At 44.7% G+C, this 20,597-nt stretch overlaps 1 protein-coding gene across 2 annotated transcripts in view; it reads left to right on the top strand.

Moving 5' to 3' along the window:
• Positions 1-688: 688 nt before the first annotated feature.
• FBLN1 (fibulin 1) overlaps positions 689-20,597 on the top strand; it is a 65,714-nt gene continuing 45,805 nt past the window's right edge. For both annotated transcript variants that reach the window (XM_035137885.2, XM_035137886.2), the window contains exons 1-5: positions 689-981; positions 11,043-11,142; positions 15,175-15,307; positions 16,791-16,959; positions 19,682-19,741. In XM_035137885.2, the coding sequence (XP_034993776.2) occupies positions 915-981; positions 11,043-11,142; positions 15,175-15,307; positions 16,791-16,959; positions 19,682-19,741 (529 nt within the window). In that variant the 5' untranslated portion in view covers positions 689-914. The remainder of the gene's footprint in view (positions 982-11,042; positions 11,143-15,174; positions 15,308-16,790; positions 16,960-19,681; positions 19,742-20,597) is intronic.

Below are 20,597 nucleotides of genomic sequence, written 5' to 3'. Positions count from 1 at the left end.
TAAGTCATTGTCTGATTACTAGAGTTCTGTGTAAATAGGAAACCCAGAGCACTCTTAAGGAATGGGGGGGGGGTAACCTGCACACCTAGGCAAGCAACTCCTCTCTTAAAATGGGACTGAGAACCATCTGCTCTTGTTGAAATAACATTTGACCCTCAGTTAATCTAATCCCCACACAAACAGCGCAGCAGGAGGTACGTTGATGGGCTCAGGGGCAGATCCTCCTTTTGACCAAAGATGACTCTGCGTCTTGTTTGGATAAGATAAAAATGAGATACCGTTTAAAGCTAGTGTGCTTTAATTGGAGAAGGTTTGCATTGCTTCCTTTGCCTCCTTTTTTCAGCTCCGGATTTCGTCTCAATCATTAAGACACATACATTCAGGACAATCTGTAGGGGGGGGGAGAGAGAGACTTTTAAACATTCCACTGAGTGGCTAGGAAGCGGCCTTGACTTTTTCCGGCATTCTGTTTTTTTGTTGATGTGGGATTTTGCCTGCGCAGAAGGTATTTCGAGAATTCCCTTTCTGTTTGGAGGAGGAAACCTGAACCAAACAGTCTTGGCCACGAGGTAGTTTCCCAAGGTTCCTAACTTGGTTGAGAGAGAGAGAGAGAGAGAGAGAGAGAGAGAGAGAGAGAGAGAGAGAGAGAGAGAGAGAGAGAGAGAGAGAGAGAGAGAGAGAGAGAGGGTAATCCTTGCAGGCTCCTTCCTTCTCAACCCGCCTTGAGTGGCTAGGAGGACTCTAGCCGAAGTAGGAGCAATAAAGTCAAATAAAACTAAAACAGAGGGAGAGGGAGAGGGAGAGGGAGGGAGTTAGCGCGCATGAGAGAGCGAGCCAGAGTGAAGCCACTGCCTGGGGCTGCTGCGCTCCCCTTCCCGAGACCTTTCCTCCGCTCCCGCGCTGCTCACTGAGTGATGGACAATCTGCGCAGGATCCGGCTTCTCCTTTTTCTTGCTTCAGTCCCTTTGTGCGGCGGGCAAGGTAAGCAAATCGCTGCAATGCTGCAAAATGTTTGAATTGCAGGGGGGAGGACGAGGAAGAGGAGACTGGCTGCCTCCCACCTCACCCACCACTGGATGTGAAAGCCAAAAACTGACCCGGGGCAAAAGAGTCTGCTCTCATGGAAAGTGTGTTTTGGGGGTCTCTTCTAATCTTTGAGCCTGGCTGGGGTTAGAGGGATGGGTGGGGATTGAAGCCCTCGGACATTGAGTTGCTATGCAGGTTACTAGTTTCTTGCAACTAAACTAACGCGCCCTATTCTGCCCTATTCTGAGTGTAGTTGATTTCGACGAGGCTGAATCCTTGAAGTTATTTTTCCTTGAGGTTATTTTACGATACCTAATACTTGGGAATTTCGGCATTCAGAAACGTTTTCACGAAAGGAGAAAGGAGGAGACAAATTCATTTCGGAAGCCAGCTCTTGCTCACTTATGTGGTGCCGTTTGTTGTTTACAGCTTCCATCATCCATGACCATTGGCTATGCTAGCTATGGATGATGCATAGCTGCCAAGTTATCCCTTTTTTCAAGGGAAATTCCCTTTTGCTGAATAGGCTTCCTCGTGAGAAAAGGGAAAACTTGGCAGCTATGGGATGATGGGAATTGTAGTCCAACAACACCTGAAGAACTTCACATTGGCTCTTCCTGGTTTAGATGCATACATAACAGCAAGCAACATAATCTGTAGTTAAATCTTACGCATTATATCCAGCTAAGTCACATGTAGAGCAGACCTACTGAAAGCAATGACTTGACAAACTAAGTGCATTGGTCTACTCAGAGTGTAGCTTGTTGTTGTTGTTTAGTCATTTAGTCGTGTCCGACTCTTTGTGACCCCATGGACCAGAGCACGCCAGGCACTCCTGTCTTGCACTGCCTCCCGCAGTTTGGTCAAACTCATGTTTGTAGCTTGGAGAACACTGTCCAGCCATCTCGTCCTCTGTCGTCCCTTTCTCCTTGTGCCCTCAATCTTTCCCAACATCAGGGTCTTTTCCAGGGAGTCTTCTCTTCTCATCAGGTGGCCAAAGTATTGGAGCCTCAGCTTCAGGATCTGTCCTTCCAGTGAGCACTCGGGGCTGATTTCCTTCAGAATGGATAGGTTTTATCTTCTTGCAGTCCATGGGACTCTCAAGAGTCTCCTCCAGCACCATAATTCAAAAGCATGTGGTACCACTTAAAGGTAAAGGTAAAGGGACCCCTGACCATTAGGTCCAGTCGTGCCTGACTCTGGGGTTGTGGCGCTCATCTCGCATTATTGGCCAAGGGAGCCGGCGTATAGCTTCCAGGTCATGTGGCCAGCATGACAAAGCCGCTTCTGGAGAACCAGAGCAGCGCACGGAAACGCCGTTTACCTTCCCGCTGTAGCGGTACCTATTTATCTACTTGCACTTGGAGGTGCTTTCGAACCACTTACTTCCGAGTAAATATGCATATAGATAATTGATAAATCTGTAAGGTGTAACAATATTTATAACTTAAGCGTAAGAGATGCTTTTGCCTTTGCCTTTCTGGTCAAACCATCCATGTTCCGAGTGTGGATGTGAGCAGGGCTTTTTAAAAGTCGGAACTCGCTGGTGCCCCTTTCAGATGGGCGCCATTGCCATTCTAAGAGAATGAGGGGGGCATTCAGGGTGAGTTCTGGCACCTCTTTTCCTTGAAAAATAGCACTGGAGGTGACCCTAGTGTAAACCAGCCATCCTATATAATAAAGTCCCTGTGTCTCTGCGTCCAGTCCCTGTGTCCCTGTGTCCGCACTAATGCGCATGTGCCCCACGGACACAGGGACTGGACGAAGAGGCGGGACGTACACACGCGTGCGCTCTCTTCCCCCCTCAACCCTCTGCCTCCCGGCGGCGGACCAAGATGGCGGCATTGGGCTCTGGGGCCGCCGCGGCGGTGGTAGCCCGGTCTGGCTCCCGCCTCCTCCTCCTGACAACCCTACCTGGCCCGTGGGAGGAGCGGCGGGGCCGCGGCCTTCCCTCCCTCTCTGCGCTCGGCCGCAGGACGCTGGAGAGCGCTTTGTTTAATTGCGTTCCTGGCGCGCCCCGCGGCCGAGCACAGAAAGGGAGGGAAGGCCGCGGCCCCGTCGCACCTCTAGCGCCCGCTTTCTTAACGGGCTGAATGAGACTAGTTCCTCATAAATGCCCTATTAAACAGATGACCAGTTTACACCATCAGGACATGGTGGACATTCAGTGTTATCTGTGTGGTGGAAGGAGGAAGAGTATGGCCCTGTTAAATTTTCCTTGGGGAAAGCTGTGGCCCTTCAGATGCTCCTGCTGGCTGAGGAGAGTTGGAGTCCAGCAACATCTGAGGAGCCACAGGTTCTCAATCCCTTTTCAGTCTGATGTGTAAGGGGCGAAGCATTTTTCTGCAGAAAACTGTGATTCCGTTTAGATTAAAAAACACAAGTAGATTCTCAAGGGGGCTTGCAACAGGTTATATGGTAATAACTCAGAAGAAAACCCTCCATATGTACATGTAACACATACGTGGCCCAGCACCCAAATTCTCCTGGCTGATGTTTGTGGCTAGATAATGTCTTCCAATGGCTCTGCTTTCCTAGAGCTACGGGCAGGTGGAACTGTGTGCTCTGTCCGAAAGGGCTCGGGAGGCAAAGTTCCTCACAGCTGTAGAGCTGCTCTTCCCTGGTTGATGGTTGGGACCAGGCTGGTCTTCCCTTTGCCAGAATATTCTTCTTGGGAGGCCTGGGCTGCCAACCTACCAGGGGCTCTTGAGCCATGTTGGATCATTAGAATATTTTAATTTAATGAGATTAAAATGACCCTTTATTAGGACCAACCCCCCAAAAATTATGGTGTGGGGTGTAAGCTTCCAAGTTCACCAGATCGATTTCCAAGTTAGATGTTGCCATAGTGCAATCCTCAGTGTGGGCCCAAATGCCACCCCTGAGCTGGACTAGGATAATAGAACTGTACAGTCAGAAGGGACCCTGAGGGCCATCTAGTCTAACCCCCTGCACTGCAGTGCAGTCTGTAGTGTAGTTGGGTATTAGAGTTGGCCTCTGGGAGGTCTACATTCACACTTGAAGCTAACTGGCAGCTGTTGGGCAATCAGTCTAATCCACAGAGGTGTTGTGAAGATAACCTAGGAAGGACCCAGGTAAGATTAATGCTAATTTCTGTTTATGTTCTTATGCACTTGAAAGGCTCAAATAAGTTTCTTTCTCAATAATCCTTACTCTTGTGAGGTGGGCCAGCGCTATTTCCCCCGTTTCTCCAGTGCAGTGGTTGAGAGATTGACATTTCAACTTAAGCTGTTCAGGTCACAGAGCCACATTGCTAACTAATGACTAGATACCTAGCAGTTCGAAAGCAGACCAGTGTGATTAGAGAAATAAGTAGCGCTGTGGCAGGAAGGTAAATGGCATTTCCATGTGCTCTGGCTTCCGTCACGGTGTCCCATTGTGGCCACATGACCTAGAAAGCTGTCTACAGACAAATGCCTGCTCCCTCGGCCTGAAAGTGGAGATGAGGGCCACACCCCATATTCAAAGCATTTACAAAGCACCTTTGTTGTATGAGGAATTCCAAAGTTATCATCATCTTGTTCTGACAACCCTGGCAGATAGTTTAATAATTCCAACTTTACAAGCGCATAGCTGCCAAGTTATCCCTTTTTTAAAAGGGAAATTCCCTTATGCTGAATAGGCTTCCTCGTGAGAAAAGGGAAAACTTGGCAGCTATGCAAGCGGACCCCTGAGCCTGATCATGAGGGCTTTAGTCAAGAGTGAATCATCCAGTACACAATACTGTGAACTGGTTCATCTGGGTACGTAAAACAGCCAGCTTCGTAATATAGTAACCATCTGGAAATGTGTGCAATGGGGTTAATGGATGAGCTTATGGTTTGTAACAGGAAAAAGATCACGACGACTGTGTGCAGTTGTGTTTTGGGAGGCTATGATTTGTTCCTGCTTTTGGGTGGGAGCTCATGAAGGCCTTTCCCATCCTGCCTGTCTAAACATTTTTAGACCTTGTCTCTCTTCTAGCTCTACAAGTCTATGATTCTCTAGATATAGATCTCCATATATCTAGTACTCTGAAGGAGAAAAGGAACTGTCTCAACAGGGATGTGCCCATCCACCCCTAACTTCTGTGCACTCAACACAACATTTGAAGGGGCAGCTGGTGGGTAGACTCTCCACGCAATTGGGAACCCAGATAGTTCAGGGTTATATGCGTACATTTGTATGAGTGTAGGCTTTCGTTTCAGGCATTGTGCTGAATGCATAGCTGTTGAGGCTGGTCCAGTGACCAAGTTCCTGTTCCTCCAGATATGCAGATGAGATGGATTAGCTGGCAGACAAAAGCCCCTAGCCAGCAGCCATTCTTTCTCTTAGCCTTCTCTCCTTCAACGGGAACACATCTCCAGAGAATCTCCAGTTAGGATGGTTCTCCCTCTTGGCCTGCTGCCAAGAGAGAGACCAGATGGAGCCTCACTTTACTAAGTAGACTCCAGATGTATATACTTGTAACTTTTCTACGCAAACCTGCCTTTCTGAGATTATGCTGTTGACTCAGGATGTCATGTGAGTAAACTCTATCTTATTTTAATACTATTGTGTCGTGTATTTATTTTAAGAGGGACAAAGGGGATTTGCCAGGAAGTATAATATTGAAGTATAATATTGTTGTAGAGGTTCTAGCAAACCTAACGCTCACGCTTTGCTGCGCACAAAAGGGGAATGTCACTCTGCTGATATTGGAAGCTTGCTAACACAAGCTTGGATAGGATCTTTCTAATATTATATCCTAATCCACATCCCTAACATTCCCACACTGGTGAGGTGAAGTGTGGGGGCAGGATGAGTAAATGGCACTACTGTAACCCCAGGTTTCTTTCTCCACTGGTACTGTCAAATGGAACAGTCCATTAGGGCATATCATTTTAGGGGGTAAAATTGATTTTTATTTTTATTTTGCAAATTGCTTCAGTGAGGGGGTCTTTAAAAAATGTTTTGGGTGTGAGGAATTCAAATCCAATATTATTTCTGTGATTGGACGGACAACATTTAGCTTGGTAAGTCTGAATTTGATGAAGAAGCATATAAACTGCATTTGGAAAACCAACTAAAATTAATTTTATGGTACCTTCTGAAAATGTTAGGTGATACTTGATAATAAAAAGAATAATGCAAGTACTTGGCAATCATTTTAAATGATTTCTGTGCAATTTTATACATATTTTACTTAGAAAACAAGACAAAATTATATTAATTTAATCAAAATATCTTTTGCATTCCTAGGTTGTGTCATGTTACAACTTTTTAGCACCCCTCAATTTTCAGAATTTGAAAGTTGATGAGTTCAACACACTGTGTGAAAGTTTAATTTGCAATTTTTAAATTGAAGGGACTAGTATTGAGGGATGTCATAGTAACTACCACATATAGGCCAACAACTTCATTGATCTAATAAAGGCATCACTTTCTCACCTGAAGATGGTTTAATAATGTGTGAGGTGTGTGGTAGGTGGGCAAACCACAGATTTGCTCATAAGATGGAGCATCACCTTCCTCTTTTGCTACATTTCCATTGTGCTTCTCAGGTGCTCAGGAAATGTCATCAGAGAAGCACAAGACTAGGGGCGAATTGCCCACCAATAAGCAGATTATGTTCTGAATGTTTTGGAAGTTCACTGTCCCCACAGGATGAAGCCTCAAGGCCTGGGATTGGTAGTAGGAGGACGATGAATGGTCAGAGGGAGACGACTGGGAGGAGGAGGTATCAGAAGCTGAAAAGGTAACAGGGTTTAGTGAGCAGGAAGAATCTGTGGTAGAGAGCAATCCAGAATCGGAGGCAGAGATGAGTCAGGCTGGTGAAGAAGCCAGGGGGTCTCCCCCTCGTGCTGTGACCCGATTTCCTCCCTCCTGGTATCTCAGAACCAGAAGGGGTATGAAGATGGTGAAGCCAAAACAAACAAGGCGACTAAGTCTCAGATTGCCTGGGACGGACCCGGGGGAGTAGAAGACTTAGGGAACTGTGGGAAGGTGGGGTCCAGTGTGGTGTAGTGGTTAAGAGCGGTAGACTCGTAATCTGGTGAACCGGGTTCGATTCCCCGCTCCTCCACATGCAGCTGCTGGGTGACCTTGGGCTAGTCACAATAGTCTCTCAGCCTCACTCACCTCACAGAGTGTTTGTTGTGGGGGAGGAAGGGGAAGGAGAATGTTAGCCGCTTTGAGACCCTTTCGGGTAGTGATAAAGCAGGATATCAAATCCAAACTCTTCTTCTTCATAGGGGCACAATCTACCGGGATGAGTTGCTGTGCTCACTAGGCCTGGCCTCACTAGGCCTGAGTTGACCATGTTTCTTTGAATAAAAGTTAACTTGTGATTCATTGCCAACCTGCTCCTGACAATCAGCATGAAATAGATGTTTTATGTGCATGCCTGCTCTCTGTTTGGCGCACTCAAGATGGCAGTAGATGCTTGGGTTGCTATATTTAGAAGAGCAAGATAGAGGACACATTTGCCGACTTCTTTTAACTATGGATCACTATGATGACTCATTTTACATGTTAATGAAAAAGGGGTGTGTCCTGGAAAAAGAGGACATATGGCAACCCTACTAGATGCAAGATTGTATCATCCACTCTTGGGGTCATTGCAACCACAAATTTTATCTGGCTACCCAGGCTGGCTCAAGTATTTGAACCCTGGTAGCATGAGAAAGGCCCCCAGTTTGTTTGATATATTTTTATAATATATGGGGCTTTGATGGACATGTATACAGTGGTACTTTGGTTTAAGACCAGTCCGGTTTAAGAACAATTTGGTTTACAAATTCCGGAAATAGTGTTTTGGTTTGGGAACTTTACCTCGGTCTAAGAAGGGAATCCAAACGGTGGAAGAGAAAGCGCCCCTTGATTTAAGAACGGTTTTTGTTTAAGAACGGACTTCCGGAACAGATTAAGTTCGTAAACCGAGTTACCACTGTACAGTGGTGCCTCGCTAGACGAATTTAATTCGTTCCATGGGTCTTTTCTTATAACAAAAAATTCGTCTAGCGAATCCCATAGGAATGCATTGAAATTTTTTTGAATTTTTTTTTTGCCCATAGGAACGCATTAATTGAATTTCAATGCATTCCTATGGGAAACCGCGATTCGCTAGATGAATTTTTCATAAAATGAATTCGTCTAGCGAGGCAATCTCCGCTCAAAAAATCCTTTCGTTAAGCGAAAATTTCGTTAAGCAGGGCATTCGTTAAGCGAGGCACCACTGTATATGATATGGGGCTAATTCTTCTGCGGCATTCCTGTCTGCTTTTTTCTTAAGGCTAGACTTTTCTCTCAGCCAAGATTGCAAATTCAGGTCATCTGATCAGTTTCAACATCTTACACGCAACCACAACTGTCAAGGGCAGCTTGACATAAGATTTGCAGCAGAATATTCATAATTTTGGAATGGTATGATAGAAGGAAGATGGCTGTTGTAATGCCTACAGACTGACATCTTGCGTATTGCACACTTTGGAGTTACTTGAAGCTCTAATCCAATGTCACTGAAATTCTTTCAGCTGGAGTTTTGGCCAGCCTAGACAGTGATTTGAACCAGTTGTAAGACTGCCATAAGTTTTTTAAAAAATAACAATTAGAGTGACTCATTTATTAGTTCTAATGTTCCTGCTGTGTAGTGAACTTTTGTGCATGAAATATTAAGTATGTCTGTAATCCTGTTGCTCATTAACTGTGTTTATTTTGCTAGACCTGGCCATTGTCCACAAATAATCTGAAGTCCAAATAACTAACTAAGGTTGCAATGTACACACAGGCTGCTTAAATGCCCAGATTTAAGCAGCTTAACAGCGTTCAGGATTGCAGCCTGTGCAGTTTAGTTCTTTTTGGTATTATTTTTCCTTTTGATATTTTTGTCAGCTGTATAGTTACTTTCTTTTTCTTTGTAATTTTAAATTCCTTAATTTCCCATGTATGTTCTGTCTTTTCACTTCTGCATTTTTTATTTAAAAATAGCTTTTAATTAATCTTGATTTCCTAAGATTTTACTGTTGTGCTAGGGTGCTTCTTCCACATCCTGCATTATTTCAATCTAAGAGCAGTAACAGCATTTTTATGATTATATCTCAGATATACAGTTGAAAGCAGTTTAAAAGAGGACCACAGAGACATTTTTCTTCATTCATTAGGTCACACAATAAAGCTGGTTGGCAACAGGCTCAGGTTCGGCTCCCAACAAACTGGGAGACCACTCAAAGACAAGTGGAGAAAAGATCCAGCAGAATGCAACTGAACACTGGCGAGGGCTTAGCATCGAACCTTTGTAGAGTCAGTGAAGGCAGCAAAGATGGCACACTTTGCTGCCTCCATTGCACTCTCATTATGTCACCTGGCAGAGCTTTTCCGGGTTGTATGGGGCCTTTTACAGTCTGGCCCCAAAGAGGTGGTAGAACCAATGGTAGCTCGCAAGGCATTTTGAGGATAAAATCACTTGCATTCACAGAGATCTTGCCGCTGCTGTTATAGCAGGGGAATCTCATGGGGTGTCCAGAGCACTCTCTAGTTCTCTTGTATTGGGTGTTGCAGTCAGTAAGGCTGGAGGATGTGGACCAAGTGCTTGGATCAGTCAGGGACTTGGGCTCTAGGCCAGGCATCCCCAAACTGCGGCCCTCCAGATGTTTTGGCCTACAGCTCCCATGATCCCTAGCTAACAGGACCAGTGGTCGGGGAAGATGGGAATTGTAGTCCAAAACATCTGGAGGGCCAAAGTTTGGGGATGCCTGCTCTAGACCCTTGCCCCTCTTGGTTGATAAAAACTAGCATACATATGTCTTCATAGGAAAATACATTGCTTATGGAGTAAGGCCTTTGATTTGAGCCCACTTAATTAGATGCATTTTCATGCAACTTATTTGTATATTCCACACCATGGCATCCTTTTCTGTTAAGGTTAGAAATTATATATTTCTATATAATTTCTATATTTTCGATACAGGTTCCTTGGGAGATAATTATGAAATGGGGTAGAAGAAAAGGAAAGAGAATAGTGTTGTAACTGCATTGCAGGGGGGCACTGGTGGAGGAAGCGGGGTGCGGTGGCTGCGGCTCGCCCCGGGTGTCATCCCTGGGGTGTGTGTGTGTGACATTGCAGTGCTGCCCTCCTGTGACACTGGCCATGGGTGGCACCCCCCTGTGACGCTCTTCGCTTGCCCCGCCCTTGGGTGCCCACCCTCTGGGTGCGAGAGCAGCTAGCTCCGCCTCTGCAGGGGGTGGACAGATGACCCTCGGGATCCCTTCCAACGCTACAACTCTGATTCCTCAATGTCATTTCCTGAGACAACACCATTACTGGCAACACCTGGACAACACCTGGACAACACATTACTGGCCCCAACAACATACAACATACCATCTCAGGACTATTTAATTGCTCATCTTCTAACATTGTTTATGCCATCAAATGCCAACAGTGCCCTTCAGCTCTCTATATTGGACAAACAGGCCAAACCCCATGCCAAAGGATAAATGGACATACATCTGACATCAGGAATCACAAGACAGAGAAACCAGTAGGCGAACACTTTGTTCTCCCAGGACATTCTATACAAGATCTCAAAGCAGCTGTTTTATTACAGAAAAAATTCAGAAACAGACTGGAAAGAGAACTTGCTGAATTGCAACTCATTAGCAAGCTTAAAACCATGGAGCCACCTGGGATGAACAAAGACATAGGATTCTTATCTCATTATACATGATCAAGCTTTCCTTAGCACCTCAGCCCTTGCTCCCCCCCCCCGCAAGACCAATTGCAGTCATTAACAGTCGTTAACAGTCATCAACAGGTTTACCACTCCTATCAGCCCATCACCCATTCCCATCATCCCCCCCCCCACCCTCTGAATATACATAAGGGTCTGGTGGATTCTGTTTCAGTGTATCTGTGCATGCATATGAAAGCTCATAGCAATATAAAAACTTAGTTGGTCTTTAAGGTGCTACTGAAGGAATTTTTTAATTTTATTTCCTGAGTGCTTATAAAACACAATTGTTTTTTCTTTCTGCAGAAACTTCAGTGGAGAGCTGCTGCTCACGTGGATATGAATGGGCAAGTCAAAAGAGAGACTGTAGTTCTCTGCCATCACATCCTGATTCCAAAGAATGCAGGTATTCTTCAAAGCAGCTTGCCTGCTTGTTGTTATAGCAACAGATGACTTCTTTCCATGAGAGCAGCCTTTAGTGGAAAAATAGGGGCCTCCTGCCCAATCTATAAACAGCACTCTGAAAAGAACCTTTTTCGGGGGAAATATTTGTTGTCTTGCTTTTCAGATTTGTAATTGTAGATGTCCTGACTAGATTTCTTTTTAAGAATGGAAAGAATGTGTTTTGCAATCCTGCCTGCTAGTACTTGGTGAATTTTTGCATTTATATTGGCATTGAATATGTCCTCCTCCACAAAGTGGTTGACAGATAAAACTTAACTTGATTTGAAGTTGCTTGAATAACAATAAAAATTTAAAAAGATGAAACATACACAGGGGCAGGAAAAGGGGAAAACCTGTTGAGAAATCAAATTGAGGAATGCAGCCAAGCTCCTCTTGGTGCCTCAAGTCACATGGCACCACATGGGTGGCACTGCAGTAGTTTGTCTCCCTGGGGGGTAGTCATACTTTGTTAAATATTATTATCGCTTGAACTGTGTTTTATATTGTTAAATTTCTTTACTTTTTAAGGTCACTTTGTACATAGTCAACATGGTATATAACTGTTTTAACTAAGAATGTGTGATCTTGGGGCTGCCCGGACCCTCATTTACAGCATCTTTCAGCCTAAAAACCATGCAAACCCAGTTGTTGTGCCTTTGGGCTCTGCATTCAAGGCTCCATATCACTCCTGTATTTTGATGTAATGTGGAGGGGAGCTCACTTCTCCACTCCACATACGAGATTGCCACCAGCACACGGGTTTCACCTGGGCCTAGGTTATTACAAGTGCTACTCCTTTAACGTCACATAATGGGCATGTTTGTTGCCAGAGACGTAGCTGGGTGATCTTGCTCCCCTGGCAGAACCATCCAGATTGCGCCCCCCTAGCCACAGACAAATTCTTTCCGCCTCTCCTCCAATCCACCCCCCATTCAATTCACCCTCTATTTAAAACAATTTCTTATGAGGCAGTAATCAATTTTTATATTTATGGACATATTTTAAGCCAATTTTGCGCCCCCCCATTGCCTGTACCCCTGGCAGGGGCCCACCTCGCCACCCCCTAGCTACGGCCCTGTTTGTTGCCAAGGTGGTATATTGGTGACTTGGCTGTACCACTTGTACAAATTGAAGCTGAGGTCCGCTAAGAATGAGTGTTCCTCTGTGCAACCGCCCCCAACCCCAAACCCCCCCATTAAAATCCTTCTGGGGATGAAAAATTGGCACGTCAGAGAGAAACTTGAGCTAGAATAGGTTTACCGCCTTACAGAGAATTAGGCTGATATTGCTTACACGTCCCCTGTAAACACCCTGTTCAAATAGATTTCCATAAATGAGTTTGTTGAAAAGAGCAGCAGGTCCCTCCTTTTGTATTTAATGTTGAAATGCTAAATACCAACTTAGCAAGTTCCTTATTTAATCACAATGTTCTCTGGGAAATGATGGAAATGAGATGGGCAAGGGACTTCCCTCCTAACCACATAAAACTAGATTGGTGCTAGAGGAATTTCCCCCCTTAAGTTATAGCTTGCACTTTGAATGGTTTTTATGGAAATGAATGAAAGGGAAATAAGAACAGTCCAGATGCAATTAGGAAATTCATGCTGTTTTTAAGCATTCACCCTCTGGAGGGGATAGCAGAAGACATGAAAGAGTTCTGGAGCTACAGTTCATTTAATGAACAAGAATGCAGGCTTTCTCTGCTAATTGTAAATCTGATGAAGAGGTGAAGTAAAAGCCCACAATTCTGTTTCTTTAAAGATCTCTGGGTTGGCTTTATTCGTTGGACAAAGACTTACTTTTTTAAAAAAGTATGTTGCGTGTCGTGGTACCAATAACTCACACATCACTCAGAATTTAAGTTTAAGGTTTTTTAGTTTGGCCACAACTTTCTTTAAATACAACTAATGTGAGTGGTTGCTTAGGCATTGGTTCCCGCCATCTGCCCCCCGCCTGGGACAGATCTGACTCCCGCTAGCGAACTATGGAAGCCAGAAGGTGAGCACCCTCTGAGAAAGGACAGGGCAGGGAGCCACGCCCTTCACCCCTCCCTCAGATGCTCCCCGAGGCTCATGCGTGGTCCTAGCCCCTACCGGGGGTACGGACAAACATGTGGAGCCCCAGGATTCCTTTAACGGAATACCCCTAAAGGCAGCAGCAATTTTGAGGGCCAGGCCCAGCCAAATCCTTACCCCTCCCCATCCAATTTGAACCAATGCCTAACCGCAACCTTATAAGTTGTGACAATTTGCTACGCAGTAGGCAAAAACCTCAAGGCACCAGCCAATCAGCCAAGTGGACAAAATTTCCTACCAGGCCCCTGCTCCAAAACAGGTGACCCCCATGACAGGCATAGCAATGTCAAGGGCAAAGAACCCCTAAATATAGGGAGGGAGGGCAGGAGATCCGTTGTAAGCACCGAAAGTGAAACATAAACTGCTTCCCAAGGATATATACTGCTATGGCTGTCAATCAAACACTTGCAACATAACAATTTCCCTAGCAACAGCAAAACCACCAATCATGTGGCCATCCAAACTGACCCGCCCAACAAACCCGGGAATGTCTTGTTAACCCTTCCGCAACCCGAGCTCTCCTTACGGGGAGAACTCGCTTTGTTAGTATTGAGAGGGTTGGGAAAGAGATGTATGGCCTGTCCAAGAATTGAACCCAACTAAGCTATACTTGAGAGTCCCATGGACTGCAAGAAGATCAAACCTATCCATTCCGAAGGAAATCAGCCCTGAGTGCTCACTGGAAGGACAGATCCTGAAGCTGAGGCTCCAATACTTTGGCCACCTCATGAGAAGAGAAGACTCCTAGGAAAAGACCCTGATGTTGGGAAAGAAGGAGGGCACAAGGAGAAGGGGACGACAGAGGACGAGATGGTTGGACAGTGATCTCGAAGCTACCAACATGAGTTTGACCAAACTGCGGGAGGCAGTGCAAGACAGGAGTGCCTGGTGTGCTATGATCCATGGGGTCACGAAGAGTCGGACATGACTAAACAACAACAACAAGCTATACTCTGAGTAGACCAATGCACTTAGTTTGTCACTTCATTGCTTTCAGTAGGTCTGCTCTACATGTGACTTAGCTGGATATAATACATAAGATTTAACTACAGATTATGTTGCTTGGTGTTATGTATGTATCTAAACCAGGAAGAGCCAATGTGAAGTTCTTCAGGTGTTGTTGGACTACAATTCCCATCATCCATAGCTAGCATGGCCAATGGTCATGGATGATGGAAGCTGTAGTCCAGGAACATTTGGAGGTATTACACCAGCTAACCTTAATTAAACTAAAACCAAACTTTATCAACAAACCAGGTTGTGTAGCTGGTTTGGTGCAGATGTATGGTTTCGTGATCTCTTAACCAAGATTAAGAAATCAGGAACACAACTCAGGCTCATGTATCCTCCTGCCCTGCTCTCTTATGAACCCCCGCTCCCTGTTTCTCTTGCCCACACTAAGCTGCCCTGAGTACTAACCATACTTGGCTGAAAGCAGATGTCAGCCAATTTAAAACTATGTTTTTTTCTAACTCAGGGCAGGTGTGACACTAATCATTATCATAAACATCTTCAGGGCAGTTTCCCTACCTCTCCATACTTTGCTTTTAAACTCTCAGTAAAGCCTAACTAAATATAGATTTCACTGGCCCAGTTCACACATAAAACTAAGCCAAACCACAATTTATCGACCTCTTCAAGCGGAAATCATGACCACTTTGTTCTTCCTCTGGTCTTGCTATTGTTGTGCTGCTGCAAGCTAAACTATAGTTTGGGCTTAGTGTATTGTCTGAACTTGGGTTCATGGTTTGTCTCCTCCAGACAAACCATAAGCCATGAGAAAGAAGCCTTGGCTACAGCTTGTGGACTGTCTGAAGATGCTGAGATTGGCTTGAGGCAAATATTACCATATAAGCCTTTATGTGCTTAGCCTCAGACACACCCACCCTCCGCTCCCATTCTTTTTTACTTATCCGTAGCATAGCTCAGGAACAATGCTGCCTCAATCAACTGGAAGAGCTGCGTTGCACAGCAGGAATAGCGATCGCCAGCAAGCATGAAGACTGTGATTCCGATGAAGGCAATACTACCTGTGAAGACAAAGTCATTAAGGTGAGATTTCAGAGTTGCCATTATTTGATAACAATCGTTTGTCTTGAATTAAGGCTCAGAATTTAACCTCTTAGGCACAGCTATGTATTCAAGCCTCCTGGAGTCTAGCTTTCCACAGTGTTTCTGGAACCTGGCATTCTGGGAATCGTATCAGCTCCTCAGTAAGAAGATTGATAGGAGGAGGCAGCTTGCCCTTTATTATGTTATATTTAATATATTTATATTTATTCCCCTACAGTGTGTAGCATCTAGGTTGGGTGTGCCCTAAGGCACCTGGCCAGTACCCCACATTAGATGAATGGTGTTGTCTAAAACATTGTAATTCTTAAGTTTTCCCTTATACTTCCGCCTACAACATTGTTTAAGTCAACAAGCAAGAGCGCTCTTGTGGTAACCCCTTAATGTTTGCTTCTCGACGCTGCTGGTGTTTGGTAATATCACCCATTGTTGAGATTACAAAGCTTTATGCTGCTCTTTCTTATACTGGAATTAAATATTATGGCTGATGTGCGGCTGCTACCCAAAATAACCTTCCCTGTGTCTCCTCTGCCCCAGAATTGGTTCTAGGGCGTGAAATAGATTAATGCACCAACCTGGGTGAAACTAAGCAGGTCTGAATCTGGTCAGGAGCCAGATGGGAGACTACTTTGGTGTCCATCACAGAACAAAGGCAAGATTTAAATGTAATAAACAAAAATAATTGGGATCCTCAGCACATCGAGAGTTTCCCGTGTAGTGGAACGCACCAGTTGGTGGTGAAGGTGGGGGAAATCTCGTTGCATTGACATCTCATCATGAGTTGAGTATCCATGGATGGTTAGAAGAGTGGTGAAGGGCTGCTGTTATTTCAGTGCTTCGTCCAAGCCTAACTTACAACTTGTCCACCAGCCACAGCCATCTAGTCATTTATATTATTTATCTCTACTGTCCATCAAAATGCGATTTACCATTTCTCTCCTATTGTGTTTATATGAAGATTATTATTTTTTAAAGTCATAGTTAAGATCTGTTCTTGTATATGTATTAAGTGGGCATCAAAGAAGCAAAAATAATGTATGGAGTGGGAGAGAAAATATTCTGGAGGGAACCACTGGACTGAGAGCAACATATAGGCCTTTGGTAATGTATTAAATATACCACAGGTTGAATTTTAGTTGTTTGTGAAATATATGTTGGGAAATGTACAGTAATACAAATTATTCTTATTATATTACATTATACCACAACTCCTTTCAATTTCCCCAGAGACTCCCCCCCAAAAAATACATTATGAGAACTTATATCCATATAGAAATATTTTTTAAATAAATATATGATGTGATGAACACCAGGGGAGGGGGGAGGACTGAGGGAAAGAGGAGAGGACACGGTTTAGAGTGGCATCCAACCTGAGGGGCCCCTGTGCTGCAAAAGGGAACCTGAATGTGGCTGCTAATACAATACTATAAAGCTCATTGATAATGTCTGTATTGCGTTTTGGCAGAAATGTTGTTATTGCTGCTTTATGGGGAAGGTGGCCCAAAAGCAAGGGAACAGCTGTGAGCAGAGCCTCCTGATGGGATACCAGTGTGGTTTGGTCTTCCGAGCTTGCTGTGTTGAGGGGCAAGAAAACTCTGACACATTAAGTGTTGATGATCCTAACAAAGAACTGGGTAAGTTACACACACACACACACACACCAGCACAACTTTATTTTTGAAATACAGATAGTGGAATTGTTTCAGATTTAGTTCAGTTCAGAACTAATGAGATTTAATGAGATTGTGCTAGGAATTCACCATGTGCAGAAATGGTTGATGTCTCAGAGCTGGGGGTTTTAAATCGTCTCCCATCAGGGAACACCTTCCAAATCGGCTTGTCTTGCTTAGGCATTCCCACATATCCTCTGTACACTGCAAGGGTTTTAGGGGCAGATCCTGGCCTAGTTTACACACCTGAGTACAGTACATACTTAGCTCACCTGAGGGAGTGGCCAGTGGTGAGGCTTCATCACTGCCTCACTTTCTGCTGATGCACACACCAAAGAGAAGTCGGTGTTGGGGCTCCAGCATCACCCCAGAACAGTGCATTGAATAATAATAATAATAATAATAATAATAATAATAATAATAATAATAATTTTTAATTTATACCCCACCACTCTGGGCGGCTTCCAACAGAAAATAAAACACAGTAATCTATTAAACATTAAAAGCCTCCCTGAACAGGGCTGCCTTCAGATGTCTTCTAAAAGTCTGGTAGTTGTTTTCCTCTTTGACATCTGTTGGGAGGGCGTTCCACAGGGCAGGCGCCACCACCGAGAAGGCCCTCTGCCTAGTTCCCTGCAACTTGGCTTCTCGCAACGAGGGAACTGCCAGAAGGCCCTCGGTGCTGGACCTCAGTGTCCGGACAGAATGATGGAGGTGGAGACGCTCCTTCAGGTATTGTGAGGGGCAAGGGATATCGCGAAGCCCCTCCCCTCCTGAGCTCCAGCCCAGCCCCGAGCGAGGCTGAAAAGAGGGAAAGCTCCAGCTCAAGTGGGGAAACAGGAAGTGGTGTCCAAGGCTCTGGCAGGGTAGAAGAGCCATCGTCCCAGGTGGGACAGGAAGGGGGAAGGAAGGGGGGCAGACCAGTCCCCCCAACTCCGGAACTGCGCAGAAAGCGTCGGGGGAAGAGGATGGGTCTCCCCAAGTTGTTATGCTGGCGCAAGACGCGCCAAAAGCCACTTGGAGGTTCTGATTCAAGCTGAACAGATGTGTCTTTGTAAATAGCACTGCCATCAGCACTGTAAATACTCAGCACCAATAAAAGATAAAATGCAGAGCTGTGTAGAGTCGTTACTCTGAAGTAGCCTACTCCGGCCACCGTGACAGGTATACTGGACTGAGGCCATTTAGGGCTTTAGAGGTCAGCACCAACACTGACCTCTGCTCTAGATTAGCCATTCTTGCAAAACTCCATTCTTGTAAAACTCCCTGCAATGTGCAATGGACCTTGTGAGGGAGGTATGTCTCCATAGCTGCCCAATGACATTGTGGATGGGTTTATACCAAGACCACAGTCGCCACTTCCTTCTTCATTCACCCAGGGCATGTGCAGGGAGGAAAATACATGGACAACCTCACCAAGGGAAGGGCTTTAACATGCATGCCAAGTAAACACATCACCCTTGTGAGCACATCTAGAATCAATTAGCTTGAAAGCAGCATGTTGAAAATGAGCACGAATGATTCTGGGTTAAGGACAATTACATTTTCTGCAAACGGGTTCATGTTGACACAGCCTTAGTGGGGAGCAAACTGCCACTTCTGTGGTTGCTCTATGAAATATCTGCTCAGAGGGTTCAGGTGGCCTGTGCGTTCCTAAACAACGCCTTCAAAAGTTGCTTGATCAGGTTGCTGCTATTGGTGTGGTTCACCACTGCACAAGCCACCGGTCAGTGTTTTGTTTCACTCTCTGCCAAGCTGGAGTTTCAATGTGCCACAGCAATGCCGAAAGAAGCAGAGAGAGAGAGAGAGAGAGAGAGAGAGAGAGAGAGAGAGAGAGAGAGAGAGAGAGAGAGAGAGAGAGAGAGAGAGAGAGAGAGCTCCCTTTTTATCTAAATCTTTAACAACTCCATGTTCTAGGTAATCCTTAACCATTATGAGGCTTGCATTGCCATGTGGCGTCCCAATCTCTTGCCCTTAAATCTCATGGAATGCCAAAGAAACAAAAAGAACTAGTGGTCAAAGTGACCTCACAAAATGTTGTTTTTGTTACTGTTTTGTTACTCTCCTTGCCTAGCCTACAGACACTTAATTCAGAACCATTCTGTCCATTTGTGAGAAAGGAGCATACAGAGTGGAAAAAAACAAAACAAAAAAAATCTATTTTTTAAAGAGACAAATTACTAGCTCTCCTTAATAGTGTAATAACTGGTTTTAAGGGTCAGTATTATCCCACAAACCTGCTTTTAAAAATCTTCCTTGTAGCCCAGCAAAACTGTTTTATCATTATAACTCAAATAACTCTGTTACCAAATAACTCTGATCATGTTCAACAATACTTACGGAGTCTGCTTTTGGAGTCATTTTAACTTCGGTTGCCTGTGCAAATATTTAGAAGCAACCTGTGCGGCTGAAGTTCATGGCAATTCTCAGGACTTTTTAGATGACCCCTTGTCCTTGTTTAATTCTCAGTCAAAGACCTTTACCAGAAAATGTCTGGCAGAAGTCACTGTGTGGTAATTGACCTGTTACAAATGGTCATATAAACCTCGGATTTAAAACAGAGTCATAAACAAGACTTCATACACCAAGATCCATTCTAAATAACAGGACAAAGGGCCATTTTATTCTAGTAGGCTTAACCTTTCTCTCTCACTCTCCTAATGTTTGGCTTTTTTTCTCCCTCAAGATGCAGTATCACCAGTGGAAGTTGATAATGAGGATCATTACCTTAATGACCGCTGCAGAGGTAATTTACTAATTTGTGGGGCAGGGCTGAGAGAGAGAAGCTGTTTGTCAGACCAGCTTGTGAGTTTGTGACTGAATCTGTTCAGGGGCCTCCCAGCTCACTGAGAAACCACTACAATCATAGAATCTTAGAGTTGAAGGGACCACAAGGCTATCTAGTCTAACCCCTGCAATGCAGAAATCTTTTGCCCAACATGGGGCCCGAACCCATGACCCTGAGATTAGGAGTGTCTTGCTTTATTGACTGAGCCATCCCAGCTCTACTGCATTTGTCCATACTGCATAGTTTGCTCCTAATACAAATGTCACTCTTAAGCCTTTAGTCAGACACCCTGTAAAATTAATATTGTCTACCATTTTTTGGTTGAGTGGGCTGTGTAGAAGGCACATTACAAGTCCTCCACAGCAGCTTAGCTCTATTTTGTTGGCAATGCATGCAGACTGCTAGGTATAGTCAGCATTGCCATTTCATGTGCACTGCATTGCAGGGGGTTGGACTAGATGACCCTTGGTGACCCTTCCAACACTACAGTTCTATGATTTCATGAATGATGTCAACCATCCCATTAACAGGCCCCTCTTTCCATTTTGGGCTTACCTTGAGTGAACAATGCAAATTTAGGATACACATAATAGTGGAAACACAAGAGTATTCTGTTCTGGTTTAGAACCACTAATTTTTAGTTTGTTGTTTGTTTTCTCCAAAAGAAATTAAGGAAGATACAATACTGTTAAAGGGCAAATGCTTGATGCTGGTCTTTGGGTTTCTTAATGATGAACTTTAAAAGGTATCTGAAGAAGTGTGCATGCACACGAAAGCTCATACCAATGACAAACTTAGTTGGTCTCTAAGGTGC

Source organism: Zootoca vivipara, chromosome 5 (assembly GCF_963506605.1).
Source record: "Zootoca vivipara chromosome 5, rZooViv1.1, whole genome shotgun sequence".
Classification (NCBI taxonomy): Eukaryota; Metazoa; Chordata; class Lepidosauria; order Squamata; family Lacertidae; genus Zootoca; species Zootoca vivipara.
Note: the sequence above shows the minus strand (reverse complement) of the source record. Positions and strands in the feature narration are given on the sequence as shown.